This window comes from Pleurodeles waltl, chromosome 12, assembly GCF_031143425.1.
Source record: "Pleurodeles waltl isolate 20211129_DDA chromosome 12, aPleWal1.hap1.20221129, whole genome shotgun sequence".
Taxonomy (NCBI): domain Eukaryota; kingdom Metazoa; phylum Chordata; class Amphibia; order Caudata; family Salamandridae; genus Pleurodeles; species Pleurodeles waltl.
Window position 1 is genome coordinate 279,416,517 of NC_090451.1, and position 23,490 is coordinate 279,440,006.

Here is a 23,490-nt window from a genome sequence, read left to right on the forward strand (position 1 = left end):
CTCAGAGGAAGGAGCGTCTGGCTTGCATCAATAGATTCCTTGGGTCCTGCACAGTTAGAAGATAGATAGCTTATAAACTTTTCATGTAGTTCTGAATTTGGTATGTTACCAAATGAACAGTGCACCATAAACAACAATAAATTCTGTCACAATTTTATTATATGAGCTAATATTACATAATTGGTGCAGACTCAATTCCCCAGGACTTCATATTCAGGGCAACACATCCTTGGTTAGCGTTCGAGGATTTAAATGTGTCCATTTGAGAAATACAAGAATATCAAATAAACGTTTCTCCACAGTTTTCATTATATCTTAAGGTTGCGGTAAGATATTCATGCAGGGTGTGCAGCACTACATGGCCCTGAATGTGCCCAAAAAACACCCATAGTTTGTATGGGTTAACAATGAGACTAAAGAACAATATGCCCTTTTTCTAATTATTATTATTACTACTTTTGTTTAAAAAAATACTCTGGCACGTAAGTGTCGCCAACACTAAGGCAGGAAAGGGTTACATTTTAGAAGGACATTTGTGCAATTAATTTGCCCTTTGGTGCATTTTAGAAGAGGATTGTTTTTCTCACTTCAATCTGTAGATTAGTCAAATGTTTTACCATTGACTGGATTGCTGACGATTGCTTTGAAGACTTCACCCTCCATCTCTGCTACCAACTGCAGTGCTTAATTTGTGCTTGTTGTTTCCGGTGCGGAGCACCAGTACTTATTCTTGAGGGCTGGAGCTTGGTTATCTGCATCGGACATATACTTCGAGCAAAAGACACGTATGGGTTAGGCGCTGGAAAAGAAAAAAAGAAAAAGCTTTCAAAGGGAGGGAGCAGAAAGCTGCACGAGTGATCTGGAGAGGCAGGGAGTGGCTCTGAATGGATTAAAGAGACCCAGAAGGCTTTAGGATTACGCTGCCTTGATGTTCTGTGTTTGCACATTTAATTGCAGCAACCGCGTGTTTCACAGGAGAGCTTTGGGCACCGGCGCGTTTTTATTTACAAATTAAGCTTAGCTAATGCCATCCTGTAATAGATTAAAAAGGAGGTTCAGTCACACACAGCAGTAGTAAGCACCTGCAACACCAATTGAACCTTCCCTCACATAAACACAGCTGGCTAAACATCGAGGCCAGAGGTGTACTCCTTCAGACTCAGTCCTCAGGCACTTCAAAGACAGCGGGAATGCATTGTTCCTCTAGAACAGGCAGGGGCGTTGTCATTTATCTCACACAGAGGAGGCCACGGTTAGTAAGAGCAGACACTTGTCACAAAGCACAGGCAGCATTGCCATTTCCCTCGCACAGCACAGTCCAGTTATGGGCAGACGCTTTTCACAAAAACACCAGGCATACTCCAGGCAACAGCAGTATTGCAGTTTTTCTCACATACTACAGGCTGGTGACAGAAAAGTGGTCCCAGACACACTCACAAACAGCAGTAGGTAAACGTGTTGACGTGCACACCTCCCCAGTCCCTCGCCCTCCGTTAACACTGCACCACGGGTTGCATAATAGCCCGATGGACTGGTAAGCGAAGTCCAGCCACAACTATGATTGGTTTGGCCCTTTCTCTGCATGCTGCAGACTTGTTGGAAAGGCACATTAGTGAAGGGAAATTCCAGTGCAGGGCTGCAGAGTGAGCGAAATACTTCGAAAGCAACAAAGAAAGAGAAATGATGACATTTGGAGAAATGGTAAGAGAGCGAACAGCAGAGATAAAGGTCAGAAAAAATGAGGGTAGAAAAGAAAGCTGGGTTGCTAGAAATCTGGAGGAAGTAGAGAAGGTATGAAGGGAGTGCGGAACGGAGGTAAGGGGGAAAGGAATGAAGAAAATGTGATGGAACGGAAGGGCGAGAGAAAAGATTAAATGAAAGAAGAGTAAGAAGAGGAGCGGACGGATTAATATAGTTGGACGGTGAAAGGACTGATCGGTCAAAAGATCGAAGGGTGAAAAGATCGAAAGAAGGGTTCAAGGGTGGATGAAAGGATAGGTGGATGGTAGGACGGGCAGAATTGAGAGTGCGGGTGATCGGAGGGGTGGCTGAAACGATAAATCAGTGCCAGGGACAGTCGATTGACTGATGGATGGTGAAAGAATTGATGAGTGAGTAGAAGCTTTGAAGGAGGGAGTGGCAGATGGATGGATTCCTGGAAGGCTGAAGGAAACTCTTCTGGGGAGGGTCTGGTGTACTTGCTGCAGTCACTCTGTGCCATTAGCAGATTGGTTCAAAACTGAGATATTTTAATTCATCATCTAGCTACTTTTTTTGTTGAGACAAAGCTCCGCAAAACACGTATCTTCTTGATTGTAATTCTTATTCAGAATATGGGAGCTATCCTCTGAGATTGGATACTCTTGCATACAATCCAGGAGGAGCATGTCACAGAATCCAGGGATGGTTCTCCATTTAACTCGTTTCCCTGCCTGCCGTAGCTTGAGCTTTCAGCTCCAGTGCATGGGCGCCGAAGAAGGCGCTTGTCCGGTATGGAGGTACTAGGAAACAAGGCTTTTTTTCATTGAAACTAACAAAGGCCCTGCCAAAACATTTTAGTTTCCATTCGAACTAGAGGTCTTATGTTAATACAGGGGTGTGGAATTTATTAAAATATCTACTTGTCCAGGGGACAGGTTGCTTCTCAAATCTACTTGTCCTGTAAAAAGATCTACTTGTCCCTTTGGTGCCATGTAGTGTGGCGACAAATTATGGCAGCAATCTCATTATGTAAGAGCTCTGATAATAGCCTCTCTGATTATGCCAGGGCTACTACCAGAGTAGGGCTTGAATACTTGCAGTTTCAATCCCTACTGTAGCAATTTCCTTATTTTGCCACCTTTCTGCAGATCTGCATACTGGGGCTGGAGGAAGCAGTAAGCAATAGTTCCAGGGCTGGAATGCCTTTGAGTCTGCAAACCTACTAACCTGCATGTTTTAAAGATTTTCACCAGCTTCTCTCTAATATTTTCCCCATAATAAGAAAGGTTGGACATTTACTCCTGACAATGGCAGAGTTAGAACTTCTTCCAGGGTTGGGAAGAAAGTGGCCGGAGGGAAAATGAACTTGCAAATGCTCAATAGATTTTCACATGAGCAAATCTACACATGCATATTTACCCATGCTAAAATACAGTTCACAAATATTTTATAGGGGTACGACATATACCATGGGTGCACTTTTGTGACTTTCTTTAAGAATTTGGGGCCACATGTAGGTAGGTTCAGATTTGCGACCCGCAAATTGCGAGTCAGAGCGACTCGCAATTTGCGAGTTGCAAATCCAAATGTAGGATGGTGTCCCTGACACCATCTGTGAGTCGCAAGGGCTTCGCAAATGCCCACCTACTGAATAATTATTAAGTGGGTCGCAATTTGCGACCCCCTTGCGAATAGCGGCCCTCACAGGGATGGTGGCCTGCTGGAGACAGCAGACCACCATGTCTGTGACTGCTTCCTTAAAGGAAAACGAGATGCATTACAAAAACGAAAAATGAAACGTTTTTGTTTCATTTGTTCAGAGCAGTCAGTGGTCCACAGGACCACTGCCTGCTCTGAAAAAATGTTTACAGTGACATTCACAATGGGGAAGGGGTCCCATAGGGACCCCTTCCCTTTTGCGAAAGTGTTAGCACCCATTTGAAATGGGTGCAAACGGCGATTGGTTTGCGCCCGCGTTCGTGGTCACAAAACAATCCTACATTGCACTGCGAGTCGCAATTAGGAAGGGAACACCCCTTCCTAATTGCGAGTCGCAAAGCCGTTTTGCGATTCGGTAACCAGGTTACTGAATCGCAAAACTGGGTTTGTGCATCCCAATGTGCTTTTTGCAAGTCGCAAACAGCGAAAGTCACTGTTTGCGACATGCAAAAAGCTACCTACATGTGGGTCTTGGTCCCTAATTAGGTCTGGTGTTAACAAAGACATTTTGTTTTTATTAAACTTCTATTTCTCTCTCTTTCGGCTGGCTTTACTGTGAGTGATCGCATTCTGCTCTTTCACAAGGAGCATATTGGCACACAAAGTAGTTTTGTTCAGTGTCAGGAACTACAGAGGCAATCAGTGACGTAACGAAACTGGAGGGTGCCCCTTTGCAAAGAACATGGAGGAGCCCCCTCTCCAGTCTCACTCAGGGCAGGTGCTGTGCGGAAGGGGCCCCCTGGAGGGCAGCTGCAGGGCCTTTGTTATGCCACTGGTGGCAACGTGTGCTTTTAGTGTTCAAAAACCTTTTGGGGTTTTTTTGCCAGTGTTTGTTACAATGTTGAGGGCCTGGTAGCTCCCACAACAATAAAGTGTTACAAAAGCCATGTCAAAACAAGACACGCATTGATGAAACTCAAAGACTTATAAAAATATGTCAGACCAGTTGGCTTTGTCAGTGTTTGTTTATTTTCATGCTTCCCATATTCGTGTTGAAAATGGTTACACTGATTTTCCATTAGAAATATTTTTGGGAAATACTAGCATGCATCAACACATTTTACTAAATGACACTTCATTTGCATCTAATCAGAGAGCATTCTGGGAGCATTATACTTAGCCTCATAGTCTAAACTTTTCAAACATGTGTATACATGTTTTTTTTTGTACTGGAACCAACGTCAGTAGTGAAGTGTGACCTTAAAACATTTATTTACAGCACTCACCCTAATAATGAAGGCTTTCAAATAATGAACCATAAATACAAGTTCGGACAGCATTATCTTTTGGAAACACACTACCTCAACTGCAGAGAGTTCCACTCTCTGTAAACAGGCAGCCGAAGGGTTTGTGCTGCAGAGGGTTGGGCCTACTTGTCCCAAGGACAAAGTAAACATAAAAACTTGTTGCCCTTGACCCCCCCTTGACCCCAAACAAGATGTCCCGATCCCTGTTAATAGTTTTGCACGTATGTTAGCTGTGATGCAGTTTTGCAAAACACACTGAAGGTATATGGTGCGTTTCATTGCAAAAATTATTACTCTTTGTAAATATAATGATTACCTAGATTTTCTTAAATTTTGCTAGAATGTTTCAGTTTCCCAGTATGTGAAGGGCTGGATATTCAAGAAGATAAGTGTGCGTTGACCGCAGCCACAGGCAATGAGCCATTGTGCACTCTTTCAAAGTGGGTCCAAAATGAACACCTTCTGTCTGCATGTCCTAACTCCTGCAACACCAGCAAAATAGTTTTTTCCTAGTGGTGATAAAGTGGAAATACTTCAAAACATAACATGCACTGGTCTAGCCAATAGGTCTCGCCTCTTGGCTTTACCAATGAAGACATATTGATTTTAGCATTTTTTTTTACAGTGTCAGGAAAAGACAAAAATGGATGTTGCAGATGCTTAGCATTCTTGGCCAAAAAAGGCACCAAGATATGTATGCATATCATGTGGTGACATATTCAAACATAATAAACCTTGTCACACTGTTGAAGCCCTCAAGTGATGACGTTTGCTTGCACACGTGTGATGATATAATTACAGTTTTGCTTTTGTTTTTACCTTAGTGGTACGAGATGGTAAAAACAAATATATATAAATGTTTCACTGAGCATTTTCTTTTTGGTCTCATAAAGGAGTGGCCCTTCTACATAGGGCAGGTGAGGGCCACCAAAATATAATAAAAAGAGAATGCAACAGTGTTGTTTGAATCGAATGCCAACAAAAGACCAGTGTAGTAGAAGTGGAGGATGGGCTGGGTGTTAAATTGCTAAAAGAAATATTGGGTCAAGGAGGAGCAGGGAAACAGCGGACAACAGGCGGGAGAGAGGGCTCAGCACTACCAGGGAATGCTAAATGTAAAAGAAAAAAAGTTTCTCTGAATATATTAAGCAGTGAAATGATTTAAGTCCTCCAATCAAAACGATGGTATACAGGGTATGCTCAAAAGGGAGAGTCAAACACAAGGAGAGGAAGGAAAGCCATTGAATAAGAAACAGGCAAATGATATTGACAAGAAATCCAACCAAAGATAATCAGTGGGCTGACCCAAAGTCTGCTGTGAGTATTAATATTGTCCACAATATGTCTTAGGCAAAAGACAGCTAAAAGCTGTTAAACTCCTTATTCTGACTACACGGGCTGCCTTCATTTGAGGGAAAAAAGCACGGGAGTTAGAAAAAATGTACTGTAAAATTTGTTGGATTTTATCAGCAGTGATAGCTTGATGATGAAGTCCTTAGATCTGCCTCACTCCAAAGATTACCAAAACAGAACATGGATGAGGCCAATGCAGGGATGCTAAAAGTGCATGTGGTACAGATGATGGAGTGATCATTGCTACAGAATGGAAATCGAAATCTGCTTCCTAAGTCTCTCTGTGTATTTTTATTCATACAGGTGGAAGATATTACGCTCCCAGCATTTAGACACACAAGTTGGCAAAAAGCAGGAATGTAGTGACCAACAGGTAAAACCTCCAAACATATTAGTATCTGCTATTGATGCTAAACAATGTTAGTGTGTTGATTGTATTTGTACAATGTTTGAAAACTGGAGCTGGGTATGAAATAATATGAGCTAAAGCATGGCTGACTTCCAGGTAGTGACAAAGACTTAATTTCATTTCTTGTGAAATCGCTGCTCGGGGCCTGATCACCAGCCCACCTGTCATGCCCTCTTACTCACACTTCTTGCCTGCATCCTCCTAAACGTTCCATTGCTTTATTATTGTAGACGTTCAGAAGTCTCCCAACCCCTTTTTTTCTTTGCAGCTGTTAAGAAATCCATGCTGTTATGTGCTACTGATCCTGCTTCGTGGTGGCTATCGACCCTTCTGCCAGCCTTGACCCTAAATGTGGACACTAGCTTGTCTAGTAGCAGTCAGCCGTAGCCAACTTATTTTCCTCACCGTGCCCTTGTTGCACTGTACTTTCTAGATTCTGTAAAGACATCCTATTATTTGGAATAGATTTGCTTTTCATTTTGTGTACAACTCACAACAAAAAAGGGCACACCTAATGTTTCCAGTCTGTGGTACACATGCCTAACCTGAATTCACAGTACTCTTGGTTGCTTCTACACATGGGTAGCATGAGAGCTGTGTTGCCCTCAGCTCCCAATGCGATTATTGTCACTTGTCATTTGTGTAACGCACTTCTCCCACTCGTGGGGACTCACAGCAAAGTAGCGTTCTCCTATTAGTAGCATACTGTAGTGAATACTCCTTGTCTGATTGGTTGCATTCATAACACTTCTGCCTTCTCTGGGATTGGTCTTGCAGGGTCCATTCCTCTGACCTAGAACATGTGCTGTCTGAGTGCTCTCTCACTTTTTAGGTTTGGGTGAGGGTATGGAAACAGATACACCATTTTTCATTCTCACTTAGCCTTTGCTTTAAAAAATGTATTTGTAGGGAGTCTGTCTGACAACGGGTCCTATTCAGTAAAAGTTCATATCTTAGATCTATTAATTGCAGTGGCCTTCCAGTAACTTACTAAATCCTGGAAGGATTCCTCTACTATCACATTTCAATCCTGGTGGTATGGTACTTGTTATAACTATATACTTGACATAGCATGTGTATATCCTCTTTCCCTTGCAATTAAAAGGGATGTCCTCTGGTCCCCAGGGACCAATTTTCTAGACCCTTCTGTTAAGTCTGTTAATTTACATAGACCACAAATTGAGGAAGTATCCAACCCCATTGGTTTTCTGTTAGTGTTAGTTCTACTCTTAGTATATGGGTACTGTTAAAATTTAACTAGTTGGTATATAATCTGCCTTCAAGTCTTACCATTATAAGCAATGACGTTCATTTGTTTTATGATATTTATACAATTCATGTTTAAACATGATTTTCTTTTTATTTCCCCCTTCTTCTTTCCTCTTATTTACTTGTTGGTTTTAGTAATCCCTTGTTCTACCATATTTATGGAGATAATGTTTTACATGATGTATAATGCTCATTTATATTACTATAAATAGTTAATTAACCTCTTCGTTAAAGTAAAAAAAAAAACAATGGTAGCATATACACATTGAGGAAACCCAAGAAATGTGAATATTCTACTTAGTAGAATCAACATATAAAGAGAGGGTTAGTCTACAACATAGACTTCTGCTTTTGAGGAGAGGTTTGGAGTCCAGAATTACTGTCTGGACTTTCTGCATAGTGCTATGTGATTTGGTGTTTCACCGGTTCCTGTGGCCACAGACGAACCATCTAGAAAGATTTCCAGCTTCGTAATTGAGGATTTCAGTTTTGATGGAACTCTGGGTAAGATGATTTGCTCTCATGCATTGTTCATTTGCCAGGAGTCTGAATCAAAACCACAAAACCTCTGAAAATCAAATGTTACAGTTAGGGGCACAGTCCATAACTCTCACAATAGCCGTGCATACCATAACTCGTACACCAAATGTAATGAGCTCAGTCCATTACACAGTTGCACAGTCTCCAACTACTGCTGTGCCCCCTCAGCAGTGGCTGGCCACCCACAATGCGACAAGCGGAGGCCTGCACATAGGAGGTTGGGCCCATGCTGCTAGTTGGAAGCAGGGTCTGGCCAACAGTGGTCAGCAGAGCATGACATACGTTCATGTGATTGTTGGTTGGGCTCCTCCGGAGGGTTGTACACCATTTCTGGTCAAAGGCCAAGCACAACGCCCCACACTGCCAAGTACTCCAGAACGCCATGCACAGCTAGTTTGATCGTTCATGGAGGGTTGGATGCCGATCCTGGCCACAGGCCAGTTTCTGTGGCCAACCACCACGCTGCACGACCAAAAGCTGTGCGCAGAAGGGGCTTTGCTGCCCATGGTTGTTTGTAACTGTTCCATGTGCTATATGGTCAAAATGTCACTAAAAGAAATAAAAGGTGAAAGAAAAGCTATGATTAGCTTTGGTTATAACACAATAACATTTGTAAACTACAGTTAAACTGGAGTTATGGTTGCGAATTAAACTGAAAAACCACTGACATTCCCAAGTTATGGTTAGAACCGCAATCCATAACTCACATAACAGATATGCAAAGCATAACTCACACACCAGATGCATTTCTTATAACCACACAAATGTATCCAACTATTTGACAACAGCTAAAAGCACAGTGTGATTTCATAGCATACATACTCAAAACCAATAAATAATACTACATTTATAGTTGTCTATTCATGGTATTAAGGGTAACATGATAAGTAATTTAATCCTTAAGATTATTTACCACCTTGGTAATTGCATCTGTCGCATCAAGGCTGAGTTCAAGAGCATTGCATCTTGTGTGTGCGTTATAGTTTGCATATCTGCTGAGCGAGTTACGGGTTGTTTTTCCTATGTGGGCATTAATATCCACTCAAGGGTGGAGAAATAAACAGTAGAGTAATATGTGGAGCCAGAAAATAGCAGGGTGCTCGATCTGTGGCTCAATCTGAGATTCTGCATGCTGCCAGGTCTCCAGCGAAGCAACTCTTAGTTCAGGCCTTTCAGACAGCTTTGGATTCTCATGAGGATATTCGTGGTCCAAAAACATCATAAACGATCCATACAAAGAACATCCATTCTTTAAGAAGCTTCTTCCGTTGGTTTGTTAAATTATCATTCATGTTTTGCTTATACCCACCACAGCATTCCACATGGGGCATAGTCTCTGCCCACTTTATCCATTGGCTCCTTTTAATTTGGATGATAGCACAAAGCCTGTGTACATTGTTCACATGCGCCTAAAGCAGTTATTTTTTCTTCAGCGACAAAGCTGGTTCAAAGTGTGCTTTTTTTGTATTATTTACTTTTTTATAATAATTTTAAGAACTGCCGATTTATTTAGTTGCACTTCGAGTGGCCAGTGAGCTATTAATTTATTTAACATCTTTTTCAAGTTGCTGTTGTGGATTGTTGAAGTGACATTCTGAAATTGTAGCTGCCTGCAACTTCAGACTTTGGTTAGGTTGTGATCTCTTCTTGTCTCTTTCACAAATAATAATAAAATGCATGACCCAACTAAAATACTTGTTAATAAACAAAATCACTATTAAAATGGCCATATCCGTGCATGTTTATAAAATGCATTTTTTTCTTGCAAGCATATAACAGCTATCTTTAGGTGGTAGCATGTTTTATTTACTTTTTGAATCTTGTGTGCACAGAATGCGCTGAAAATAAAAACAAATATAGCCACCACACCAACCTCCCAAGGTCATCCCGCTGACTTAGCAGGTGTTTGTTTCAACTTTCAGTCCAGCTCATTGAGGTAGCGGTCGGTTGCAGTGAGGAGTAGAGTGAGAGGTATTACATGCAGCGGTAATACATGTTTCAAGCTCCTTCTCTTCACTTTGCATTTCTGGTAGTGTGGGGGCGGCGCGTTCTCCCCTTCTGTCCCAGCATGAATGAGCTGGGTTTTGGGACAGAACGCTGCGTCCGGATCAGGTCTAAGGATGAACCCATGGGGTGGTAATTGGTAAAGCTGAATGCTGTCCCTGTTCCCAGCACCTCCTCCTGCTGCCACACTTACCTCGGAGGGGAGGGGGAGTTCGCTCCTGAATTCTCCACTAGGCTGCCTTCATTCCAATCAACACCATCAGCATAAGAGTCAGTTGGGCCACAGGTGGAGACTGGATCAGCAAAAGGTTCCAGACCATCCGTTTTTAGGCTACAAGAGATTTAGCATCGCTTTCACTTCACTGCTTTCCCTCGCCCCCTCCCCCCTCGCCCATCGCCCCCCAATAAAACTCGAGCGTGCCTACTCATTGAATTGGAAATTAGAATAGCTTTATTAAGTGCTCCCTCCTCTCCTAGCATCCGGCAGCATGGCAAAGGCAACCCTTTTTATTTACATATATTAAGGGATCATGTGCCCTAAAATTTATAATACACTCATACCCACTAAGTGAGGGTATTCAAGCGTTTAAGTTAGTGCCCCTTCTCATCCCCTCCCTTCTTCTTAATGGTCAGGAGGTAATAATTAGAATCTCTGCTTCTGCTCTTCGGTCTGTATATCTTTCTTTTCTCCTATTATATTACCTGTCACAGCCCTCATGGCTACCCTTTATTTGAGGGAGAGCGTTCTTTGATTAAAAATAAATAAATAAAAAACAAGTTTAGTCTGTACAAAAAGGAGAGGCTTGGATAACCAACCACCGGACTGAAGCACAAGGTGGTAAACTCCTGACAAGTGTTTCACTCACCACTATTTGTTGTGCTTCTGTGCAACCACGTTGCATTTTTTTGCAGGTCCTGTCCATTGATGGGTAGGTCCCAAACCACCAGAGCCTCACAGGGGAAGTACACACCTTCTGTGTGCCCAGTTCTAGATGATTGCGTCATTGACTCAGTAGAATGGCCCCATCAAGTCCCTCAAGATTCCTTCATTCTCCTCCCCTCAGCTGAAGGCTCAGCACACTCCCAGGTGCGTGTCAAGAGCTTTTGACCTCGTTTCGGTATACCCTTGCAGGTGTATTATGCTTTTGGACACTCTTGGCATGCCAGTTATACATAATTCTTGGATTCCATCCATCACATATTTTTGCTCTGTGAGTCTTTCCGTATTTGACAACCAGCGAGACACTAGCATGCACAGATATGGGTCATGTAGCTTGGTGCACCATCTGGGTACAATCTGTATTTCATTGAGGAGGCCCACTTTGGACTAAAATAGTCAGGGGTAGGTGGCATTGCACTTTTGGCTGGACTCCTCAAGAGCAGGCATTCAGGTTTATTCACAGAGGCTGCACCTCAGCCAGCAAGCAACGTTCTGGGCAGGCTCACAATCAACTGTCTTTACAAAACATATTCTTCACTTGTTCTGTTGCATCATCTTCTACCTAGATTGTATTCTGACTCTAACATCAACCTGCGCATACAAATTACTATACAGTTTCCTTCTTACCAAAACAAAGCTTATATTTTGAAAACGTTAAAACTACAGACTACGTTCTAAGCAGATAGCAGAAAGAAGTATAAAAAATGTACATGACCCACAGTGCGGTTGGTAAATGCCTGTATAGCTTCATTCTCGTGTTACTCCTTCTCCCAGAACAACTTCTTGCTGCAGACGTTTCCATCTTTTCATACATTTTTTATTTTCCCATTTAACGCCATCTTTACTTTTCACTAACACCACCCTATTTAAATTTCATTGGAGCCCTCAGTTCTCAGTTTGCACAGCAATGGCAAGCGATTTGAATACTGATTGGCATTGAGAAATTGCTTCCATGATTTCTGTACCCTGGATTTTTTATTTTAAAGAAATCTCCCACACACACCATGGTCTTTTTAATATCTTACCACACCTTTCTCTCACATATCTTCTTTAACTTCTTTCACTCCAATTCACACGAATCCCTCACTGTCACATCCACACTTACATCCTTATTGTTTACCCAAGCAGAGGTTGCCATGGTATTGGATTTCCTACCCCTTAACAACTTGAATGTTTTCTTCCTGGTGGTGGAATATGATGTAAGTCTATACACTTTAACTCTCATGCATAACTCATTCACCCATTCTTTTCAAGTACTCCTGGCAATCTGTATGGTCATTTTCAACAATCTATTGAGCCTCTTAGCCATGCCATTCAACTCGGGATGGTATAAAGCACACTTCTGATGTACATTTCCCCTCCCCATTAAAAACCTTCTAATGGTACATATACACTCACCATTGTGGAGTCTGCATGTTTAGGTCTCGCCTACCAAATTGCTAGTTGCAAAAAGACCTATTGTGGACCTGCAGTGGGCCCAGAGCCTGTCCATTGCTTACTGTTGGTTGGCTTTATTTTTACTATTGCTTGCTTCTTACTCAATGGCTTTCCTTCCTCTTCTTTTGTTTGTCTCTCCCCTGGAGCATAGCCACAATCCATTTGACTGGCTGATGTGTAGCCTTCCACTGCTCACTTATATGGAACTTCTTTTTTCATTTTCGTTAAGCATGCATGTGTTTTCCACCTCACTTGTATGCCTCTCCCCACGTCGCCTTCACCATTGTTTTTTTTTCTCTCTCTCTCTCTCCTCCCATGTGCTTTTCTAACCCCACCAGCCCTTCACTCCAAGCTCCTTTCCCCCTTGTAGCATTCTCCCTATGCTGCTCTCTTCCCTTTGTGCTGATTTCCTCCTCCTACCAGCTTTATTTTTGTTTTATTCCTCACATGTTACTTCTTTGTCTCCTTTACGCCACCCCTGCAGTCTTAATTTGAATATTTAATTTTTCGTGGAAGCCAGGAAGCAAAATACTGCCGACCCCTGCATAAAAAAAAAGGAAAAAAAGCTTTCGCTTACTTGAATATCATTTTTTTAAATGTACTGATCTAGCAGCTTGCATCAGTAAATAAAATGAAATATTGTCATTTTCTTGGCATGCACATAGCACATGTCTACAAATTGATGCAGCCGCGTCATTGCACCTTTTTTGTTTTTATTTGTTTTTGTACATTGGCCATTCTGCAGGGAATCATTTGCCGCTGCTGTGCAGCATGTCTAAAAAGCATTGACAAAGCCATTAGGTTCCAAATGGAAGGCCTATTTGCTTTACCAGTGCTCGTTTATTTTCATAATAGCTCAAACAATGCAGATACATGCATGCATACACACATTTGGCCAACGTTTAAAGAGCTATTCATAAAAAGATTGTATTTTCCATGAGGTTACTTTTTCAACCATAATTACGTAGGAGCTGTTGCTTCTGTGAGATAGAGAATATGAATGGTCAGTTACCCTATTTAGTTCTAGCTTTCAAACAGCTCAGTTGGCATTAGCTTTTTCGAAGTAATCATATACTGCACTTTATAAGTTACTCCTGAGAATTATAAAATCCTTCAGGCATTTCCCCTTTTCTTAGATGGATATATTCTGTATCTTCCAATGAATCAAGTTTCATTAAAGGCATATTACAACACCGGTGGTTTGTTAATGAAGAGATCAAAATCTACTGCCCTTAATTTTGTTAAACCCAAGATATAGCAATAAAGACATTTCACACACATAGAGGAAGCAGATAAATAATACTGCTTGGGCATATAAATTCTTAGTGTCTGTGATATTGTATGCTGTTCTTGCACCAAAGGCTTATTTAGCACGTGGTGCTAAATATATTACTAGTTGCTAGTGAAAAATAAAATGAGGGCAGAATCATATTCCCCAAAAACATGCCACCTAGAAAATTAATAACTGTGGTTTCACACAGGTATGGGGGCTGGATTCAGGATTGAGTGTGGGATGTCTACAGCATGGGCAGAATTTTGCAATTTGTTTTTTGGATTGGTGTGTCTAAATATACAGAAATGGTTCCAACTACAGTGATTTAAGAATGTTGGGCATTATGACTTAAGAGGTATGATTTACTGAAGTTGTTTAAACAAAGCAGATTTATCTTCAGGGTTTGGGTGAGATTGGTGTTAGAATTGGAAATTTCCTAAAGTTAATGGGTGTCGTCAGTTACTTGCTTTGGAGACCTTTTTTAAGGAAATAAGTTTGCAAACTATTTTTGCACCATTGTTCTTTTTAGGTTTCACCTGAACAGTGTTTATTTCCTGTCTGTGAAATCTATTGTTGACAAAAAAAAAAGCTTAACATAGGCTTAGAGCCCACCCATTAATTTACCATTGATCACCATTGTTTGGCTTCCACGTCACTCTCAATTCTTGCTCAAATTCCTTCATTGGTCAGCACCTCCTGCTCCTTCCTGCTTCCTCCCAGGGCTTCAATAGTGTTTTTGTTGTAGAGCATGGACTCAGTACAGCTTCCTGTCTGTAACCAGTGCCCTCCCTCTGGCCGCAGGCTTCTGCAGGTCCCTAAAAAAACAAAGTAAAAAAAAAAAAATTACATGCACTGTATAGGAGTGCATGTGCCTCCAGTTCCTCCCTTCTCTCACCTTCCTTGCAGTTACCCCCCCCCCACCCTCCCCCCACATTCCGTTGTGTTGCTGCACTCTCCTCCCTCATGTTGCTTACCCAGGACCTCCATTGTTTTGCTACTCCCTCCTTCCTACCAGGGGGCTGGCACAGCAGCTAGCATTTATGCCTGATGATTGTACATCCACCATAATAGATTTCCCTGTCAGCAGCTATTTTGCTTCCGAAACCCTGGCCAGCGTACTGCAATTACGAAGCAGCAGTTCTTGTTCTTCTCCCACGTTCTGTTGTTTCTTGTGTGTTGTGTTTGTGGTTTATGTCTCTATGTGGTGGCTGTACTCCTGCGCCACGCGCTCCCCTTTGTTTTAGTTTTTAAGACTATGAATAAAGGAGAGAGAGAATGCCAGGCGGTGCATCCCTGTCACTCTTAATTAACAACATTATTTGTTGAGAGATCACAAGTGTGGACATGGAGCAGTCATTCGAAAAAACACTCCCTTCTTTTCTGTATGTAACAGACGGGGGTGGTGTTCTTCTCAAGTTTGAGGTGCAGAGAAAGTGCTGTTTTTTTCAGGAGAAAATGCCAATTTGCTACTTGGGAATCAAAACTTACCCATTGCAGTTCCTATTAATTCAAAATGCCAGTTTTACCTTTTACAGCACAGTAAATTATTGACCCAGGAAGCTGTTGATTTTAAGTGATTTTACCTGCATTTTATCTGCATTTATGGTTCTGTGTCATATGCACTGTTTCACAAAAGTGGTTAACAAATGTAAAATTGATCTCGACATGATGAAATGCTTTGGTATTGTTGGGGTCCGCACATGTGGTTAAAAACAGTGGCCTTCATTACTGACCTTCTCATTTTTTTTTCTGCTTGACTGCTGCCAGGGCACATTTTGTGTACTTAAATGTAGGTTTGTGTGGTTAAAACGAGCTTACCACAGCTTTAAAGTGGCCCCTATTGTGACATTTATTCCTATAGAAGTTCAATACATCTAAAACTGCAAGTTGAAGGAAAAATAAGAAATATATCAGTATAACATGTCGCCAGAGTACATATCTCCCATCTCTGCCTCCTCCCACCATCTTTTTCCCCTCACCCTTCTCCTACTCTTTGTAGTGTTGCTGCTCCCCACACCTCTCTTGTGTTACTTGCCCCCCGCCCTCCTCTGTGTGTCACTTATATTGCTGCATACCCCCCCCTCCGGTTCCTTCTGCCCCCTTTACCCTTCCCTTTCACTACAAAAACCATTAAACAAAGCCATGTAGCTACTACTGATGGGTGTGCTATTTGGCTTTGTTTAATGTTTTTTTGGCATATTACACAGCAGTGAGGGCTGCTGTGTAGCATGGCTTACAGAAACAAAAATGTTCTGACGCAGTCAACGCTGGCCACAAAGTACCCGCTTTTTTTTTTCCTTTACTTGCTGCTGTGCATCCTTTTTTAAGAAACCTTGACAAAGCCAATAAGTCTTGCATAGGTGAAACCTACTGGCTTTTCCAATGCTTGTTTTATTTGACTATTAAGATCTTGGCAGATGCTGCTTTTGTGGCACAGTGGAAATAAAAAAGTTTTCCTCCCTTAGACTCAGTTGTAGCTCATGCTGGAAACGACCATTGTAGACCGATTCTGCATAGGTCAATATTAGATTTGCAAGCTCTGTACTTGAGTTTACGTCTCTTCTCTGTTGGCCTTTTTCTCATTAAATAGAGGGAGATTACTTCAGCCAAGGACTGGTGTGAGGAAGCTGACGATTGGGGGCTAAATGAAGAAGCGGAAGCCCAAGGTGACATGTCACAACACCTGCTGACCACAAGTGCATCAAAGGTCTCCACTTCAACTGCAGAGGCAGAGTGCACAGACAATTTCCACAATCTGTCCCTGAGTGAGCCAGGACAGGGACTGGTACTGCCCCTCTCATATATTGTGCTCCCATCTCATCACATCAGCGTTATGGATGAGGAGGACTACACAGGTTGCATAGATGTTCATCATGCACAGAAGCTTCTAAAGGAATATCAGCAAAGGGAGGGAGTGGATGTGGAACAGCTGTTGTCAGAAAGGTGGGAAACAATATCATTGCCATTTTACAGTGTGTAAACCAGGTCTGATGTGGGGTCAAAGTGATGTTCAGGGTTTGTGGAATGAGGCAGCTAACACAACATTTAGGTAATGTTAGGGGTGGTCACCAAAGTAATGTACAATTGTTTATGTAATATATTATTGACTGTCTCTGCTGCCTAATTGATGCAAATGACAGTGCTATGTGTGCTGTACTAGTGTTGTATCTGTCAAACGTGTACAACATAACATTTTTGAGGACCAATTTAATTGATTGAGCTTGACCTGTGGGTCAGAACTGCAGAACAAATCTTGTAATGGGTTCTAATCTTTTGCATGCATGCGCAAGGGTGATGATATTGCCGCTTTGGATAGAGAAGTATGCCAGCATTGAGCCATGGTTAAGCTGGGAAGGGGTATATTTAATACTGTTTGGTCAATAATCGACAGGTTGCACAAGGAAGAACAGTGGGTTTCTACACATTATTGAAGCTAATCATGTTGGGATTGTTTGGACTATGGACCTAAAAGGCTGGATTAGGAAATTAGGTCTACTAAGGACTATACGTTAGAGTGCCTTTAGCCAGGTTGGTGTTCTTAGGAACTTACTAAAAGTTCTCAAGTTAAACAAATGGGTAGGTGTTAACAGGGATATGACGGGTCAAAACTCTTTAGAGCATGTTTTGCAATAGTAGGAGAAATGATTTATGTGAAGAGGAAATCAGGATTGTATCTGTTAATTTAGAAAGGTTTATGAGGGGTAAGTCATAGTAAATACGGCTAGGAACTCAGCTGTATAAAAAGCCCCACAGCAGTGGCGGCTGGTGATCTTTGAGAGTAGTGGGGCAAAATACTAGCACAAATTACATTGAGCTTAGGAAGGTTTGAGTATGTTCTTTCTCAAGAAGACTTTGAAAAACATGGGGTTAAATAATGCATTTTAAAGCATGGATTGGTTCAAAAGTAATTGGCGTGCCAAGCCAGTTCTGCCTAGCACTCCCCAGAAGTTGACCCATTTTTTTTCACAATGTGCAGTGGGTTCTCCCCCCACCCCCCCAAAAAATACCAGAACTTACCTCTATTGTGCCAAGGCCAAAAGATTTCATGGTCTTATGCCAACAATTACTTACAGTATGCCAATGCCAGAATTTTGTCATTGATGCCATCCGTATGCCATGGGTGACCCATATATCAAAAATTACCTCAAGACTGTCAGGAAGAGCTTTCTTGTCATGGTTGACTACCTTGATGCTCCGTCAACTTAATATTAAATAATTATTTATAGTCTGTCTCATTTTCCCCTTTCTACATTTTTGTCTCTACTTTTTTGTTACGTTACTTTTCTAGTTTTTCGTTTTTTTTGTTTACTTTCAACACCACACACGCTCGGACTATCCTTGTCCTGGGAGTTGAAGGTGAGTATAAGGGATGATATGCTGAAATGAACCATATGGATAGTTAACAAGAAGGTTCTGTTCTGGAAGGTCATGTTCCTATGGCAGCGTACTCTTTAAATTCCTTTAAAATCTAGTGAATACATATGGCAGGTCAGAGGCTGTTTCGGCGGACACCAAGATTCCCATTGGGATCTCAGGAGGGTGAGAATTGAACAAAGCATATTTGGAAATATTACATAAGTCTGGAGTTCCGCTACTATTTTTACACAAGAGAAAACAAGTGTTCAATGGCATGTGGCTGTAGATACACATGCTCCTTATACTCCTGCTATCTAGTGTTGGGTCGAGAATGGTGCAAGTTGTTTTTCTTTGAAGAAGTGTTTAGAGTCACGAGATCGAGTGACTACTCCTCTCGGTATTATTGCGCATGGGCATTGACTCCTTTCTTGGATTGTTTTTTCTCTGCCGTCAAGTTCGGACATGTGTGCCTCCCCTTCCTCTTCTTGAACTCCGTTCGGTTTTCAGTCTCTCTTTTCTGTTCTGACAGTATTGTATTAGATTGCGCTTTTCTATCTTAGCGCTCCTTAGGCTCTTTCTCGTGGCTCCAGCATCGGCAGAAAGGTTTCCCTGATCGAACATACTCCATCCTCCTGTCCTCAGTGCCACTCTAAGTTCCGGCACACCAACCAACACCTTTTGTGCAACCTTTGCCTCTCTTCAGACCACTGTGAGGCCGACTGTGACGCTTGTAAGTCATTTAGATCCAAAAAGACCATTTAGGACCAAAGGGCTCGTAGCCTGTAAATGGCTCTGAAGTAATCGGACAACACCCTAGACCTCTTTGGGTAAGAACTCACTCAGGAGGAACCAACAGTGCAGAAGCAGGAAGCCTTTTTGATCCAAGACAGCTCCGAGTCCTATGTGGAGTTCGACATCCAGAGCCAATAACTTTCCTCTGCCCAGCAGTTAGTACTGGGGCCCCTCTCTTCTACAGAAACCCTCCGAAAAGGCCCTACAGCCTATTCTAAATGTTGCCGGTCCACCACTGCCATCCGGCCAAGATTGGTATTGAAAGACTGTTTCAGCCGCCCCACCTTGCGGCTCGGCGCTGAAAATGGCTGCAAAGGCTAAAGCCTCGGCTTCAGCCTCAACCACCTCAGACCATGAAATCGTTTCGGTATCGATCCGAACCACAGGACGGATCCAGCAGACGTCTGCTTGGACCTTGGCACTGACCAAGATCATGAAGCACAAATCTTCAGCACTAAAGCCTTCAGAGCCAAACTCTTTGGAGTACAGGGACTCGGGCCAGTCTTACTCCTATTGAGCCAATTCTTAAAAAGATGGAGTCTAGACTACACAAACTTCATATTCAAGAAGGCACAGGTCGCATCATAGCTACATCTTCCTCTCCTGTATTTCCAAAGAGGAAATTTACTTTTGACAGGTCCCGGGACGTTCCTGTCCCTCCAAAGAAGACAAAGGACAAGGCTACTAACCCAGCTCGTCAGCCCTCTCTGCCACCTCCATTCCTCCTCCTCCACCCCGTCTTCCACCACCTCCACCGCCTTCCCCTCCACACTCTCCACCTCAGTCACTTATACAAGGGGATGACACACCTCAGGGGTCAGTGCAGTCTTACACCAGGGTTTTAGTGGGTCCTCCTGATGATACAGATCCATGGAATGCTTATGACCCTGACCCCATTACTCCAAACGACTGAAATCTTCACCCTGCTCGCACCCCCCCTCCAGAGGACACTACCTTCTACCAACAGGTAGTTTCTAGGGCAGCAACCATGTAGAGCTTCACAGAGAGCCCATAGAGCAAGATTTCTTGTCCGATACTCTCTCCTCCATGCACAGGGACACGCAGTTTCTTCCCATGCTCCATGGCATGCACAGGACATATTTGAGGAACCTGTATGCTCTATAGTGATCACACCATGGATGGATAAGAAGTATAATGTGGCCCCTTCAGACCCTCTTTACATCAAGGCACAAGTACCTCCTGATTCTCTAGTGACCACCACTGCCCATAAACAGGCTAATAATCATGCCACCGGGGGCTCTCCTCCCCCAGAAAAGGAGAGTAAACAAACTGAAGGGTGATGGTGGCGACACAGACCTCAAATCATTGGCGCATTTTCCAATTCTCAAGCCCTTTTGGCCTGATACGATTGGGCACATTGGAATGGGATGGAGGAATTGCTACAATACCTCCCTGAGGAGCTCCGTAAAAGGGGACAACAAATTGTCTCTGAGGGCCAAATTATTACAAACCACTCTTTCCTGTGTGCACTTGATGCAGCTGGCACAGCAGCTAGGGGGTTCAACACCTGGATCATCTTGAGAAGGCATGCATGTCTTCGGTGTTCCAACTTCAAGCCAGAGGTCCATAGGCAGTTGTAAACATAGCCTTTGACAAGGAGCACCTAGTTGGACTGCAAATGGACAGAACATTTGATAAAATGTAGAAGGACACCAATACCACCAAGGCCATGGAGAGGTTCCTTTCATTGCCCAGGGTACAGAGGAACTGACATATTCTCCACAACAGAGGGTTCCACGTCACAGAACAGACCGTCTCAGTCCTCTTATAATAGAGGCTACTTCAATGGCTTCTAAAGGGGGTAAAATAACAAAGGCACAGGGATGAGAACCGCCACACGCAGATCCTCCTCCACTGCCAAACACAGTGACTACTGACAATTACATCCCCCCCCCCCCCCCCCCCCCCCCCCCCAGACCATTCAACACCTGTCTGGGGAAGGCTCCAACACTTTCACACCATCTGGGACACCATCAAGACGGACCAGTGGGTCCTTGCCATTATCCAACATGGCTATTGTCTGGAGTTCATTACCACACCTCCCAGCACTCCCCTCGAGTAGAGCCCGTTCCTCCTCAATACCAAGGTTCAGGAGTATATTCCTTGTACTTACTGATTCCCAAAAAGAACGGGTCTCAGACCAATACTGGGTCTCTGACCTCTAAAGAAATACATCCTATCAGAACACTTCCACATGGTTACTCTTCAGGATATCATCCCACTTCTTCAAGAAGGTGATTTTAGGAAAGCTCAGGATTAAAAGATGCCTACTTTCACATACCAATTCACCCTGCACACTGAAAGTACTGAAGATTCGTCATTGCAGGCAAACATTATCAGGTCAAAGTCTTCCCTTTGGGGTGATTGCCACTCCCATGATATTCACAAATGCTTAGCAGTAGTCGCAGCGCACTTGCAAAGACAAAATGTCCACATCGTCCCTTACCTGGACAACTGGCTCATCAGAGCCAGTACACTCCACCAATGTCAACAACATTCTCTGATGACAGTGGATCTCCTCCACAAACTAGGGATTACTCTCAACATTCCCAAATCTCATCTCCAACCTCTACAAATTCAACCTTACTTGGGAGTAATTTTGAACGCACAGTTAGGCCTAGCATACCCCATCCCGCTCACATTCAGAATTTTCAGACACTTCTGCGACAGCTTCAGGAAAACCAGTCCTACAGAGTAAGGAACATTATGCGTCTGTTAGTTAGGATGGCTTCCTGCATTGCCACAGTTCCTCATGCAAGACTGCACATGTGTCCACTACAACAGTGCCTATCTCCCCAATGGTCTAAGTCACAGGGTCATCTGGAAGAACTAGTTTTGTTAGACTGCCAAACTCACCCTCCTCTGCAATTGTGGAACACCAACAGCCTCCTGAGGGGATGGCCTTTTCTAGACTCGGTTCCTCTTATTACACTGACCAAAGACACATCACAGACGGATTGGGGTGCTCACCTCCAAGATTTGACAGTTCAAGGTCTATGAGATGTCAAACACCAGTCTCCACACATCAACTACCTGGAGCTTCAGGCGGTATTCCTGCACTGAAAGCTTTTCTTCCTCACCTGTCTCACAAGGTTGTCCTGGTCTGGACAGACAATACGACAGCCATGTATTACTTACAAAAACAGGGAGGGACATGGTATTCACAACTATCACACCTGTCTCAGACATATGGAAGTGGGCCCTTCACCATCACATTGACTTGTTGGCGGAATATCTCCCAGGAACGGACAACAAATGAAGACCTGCCCAGTAGGTTGAGCAACAAGTCCATTAGTGGGAACTCCGCCCACAAGTCCCACAAGAAAGTGGGGGGCTCCTTACATAGGCCTTTTCACCACAGTGGAAAACGCAAAATGCCCAAACTTCACCTCTAGGTACCCACACCCACTATCCAAGGGCAACGCTCTGGATGAGTTGGTCAGGGATGTTTTCCTTCGCTTTTCCACCTCTCCCTCTCATTCCTTTTCTGGGTTGGAAACTCAGGCAAGCATCTCTCACCATGATCTTTGTGGCTCCCACATGGGCACGCCAGCCTTGGTTCACCACTCTCCTGGATCTCTCAGTAGTTCCACATGATAAGCTCTTGAGCAGGCCGGAAATTCTCACACAGAACCAAGGACAAATCAGACACCTAGACCCCAAGTCACTCAACCTTGCAATCTGGCTCCTGAGGTTAGAGTTTGGTTACCTTGGTTTGCCTACAAACTGTATGGACATTCTCAAGTAAGCATGTAGACCAACCACTAGAGCTTGCTATGCAGCAAAATGGAAACATTTTGTTTGCTACTGTCAACCTAAACACATCGATCCAGTGAAAGCTTCAGTCCAAGAAATTGTTTGCTATCTGCTTCATTTGCAAAAAGCAAATGTCACATATGCTTCCATTTGCTTGCATCTCGCAGCAATAGCTGCATATCTCCAAAATAGACCGCCTTTGTTGTTGTTTAAAATTCTAGTTATTAAGGCTTTCATGGAAGGGCTCAAATGAGTCATTCCACCTCGGGTGCCCTCGGACTCCCCATGGAACCTTAACATTGTCCTCACTAGACTTATGGGACCTCATTTTGAGACTCTTCGCTTGTGCTCACTTCAGTTTCTTTAATGGAGAGTAGCTTTCTTAGTTGCCATCACTTAACTCAGACATGTTAGTGCGTTGTAGGCACTAACCTTGGACGAACTCTTCTTTCAAATGCATAGAGACACAGTGGTTCTAAGAGCTAATCCGTAATGTTTACCTAAGGTGGTTTCCCAGTTTCTCCTCAATCAATCTGTTGAGCTACCGGTTTTCTTCCCACAGACCGATTCTGTTGCAGAAAGAGTTCTTCACACCCTAGATGTTAAGAGCACTCATACTACATAGACAGAGCTAAAGAGTTTAGGAAAACTAAACAACTCTTTGTTGTTTTTT

At 43.0% G+C, this 23,490-nt stretch overlaps 1 protein-coding gene across 7 annotated transcripts in view; it reads left to right on the forward strand.

Annotated features, from left to right (window-relative positions):
• PDCD2L (programmed cell death 2 like) overlaps positions 1-23,490 on the forward strand; it is a 68,819-nt gene that overhangs the window by 39,681 nt on the left and 5,648 nt on the right. For all 7 annotated transcript variants that reach the window (XM_069216191.1, XM_069216195.1, XM_069216192.1 and 4 more), the window contains 2 exons: positions 6,324-6,393; positions 16,483-16,835. In XM_069216191.1, coding sequence (XP_069072292.1) covers positions 6,324-6,393; positions 16,483-16,835 — 423 coding nt within the window. The remainder of the gene's footprint in view (positions 1-6,323; positions 6,394-16,482; positions 16,836-23,490) is intronic.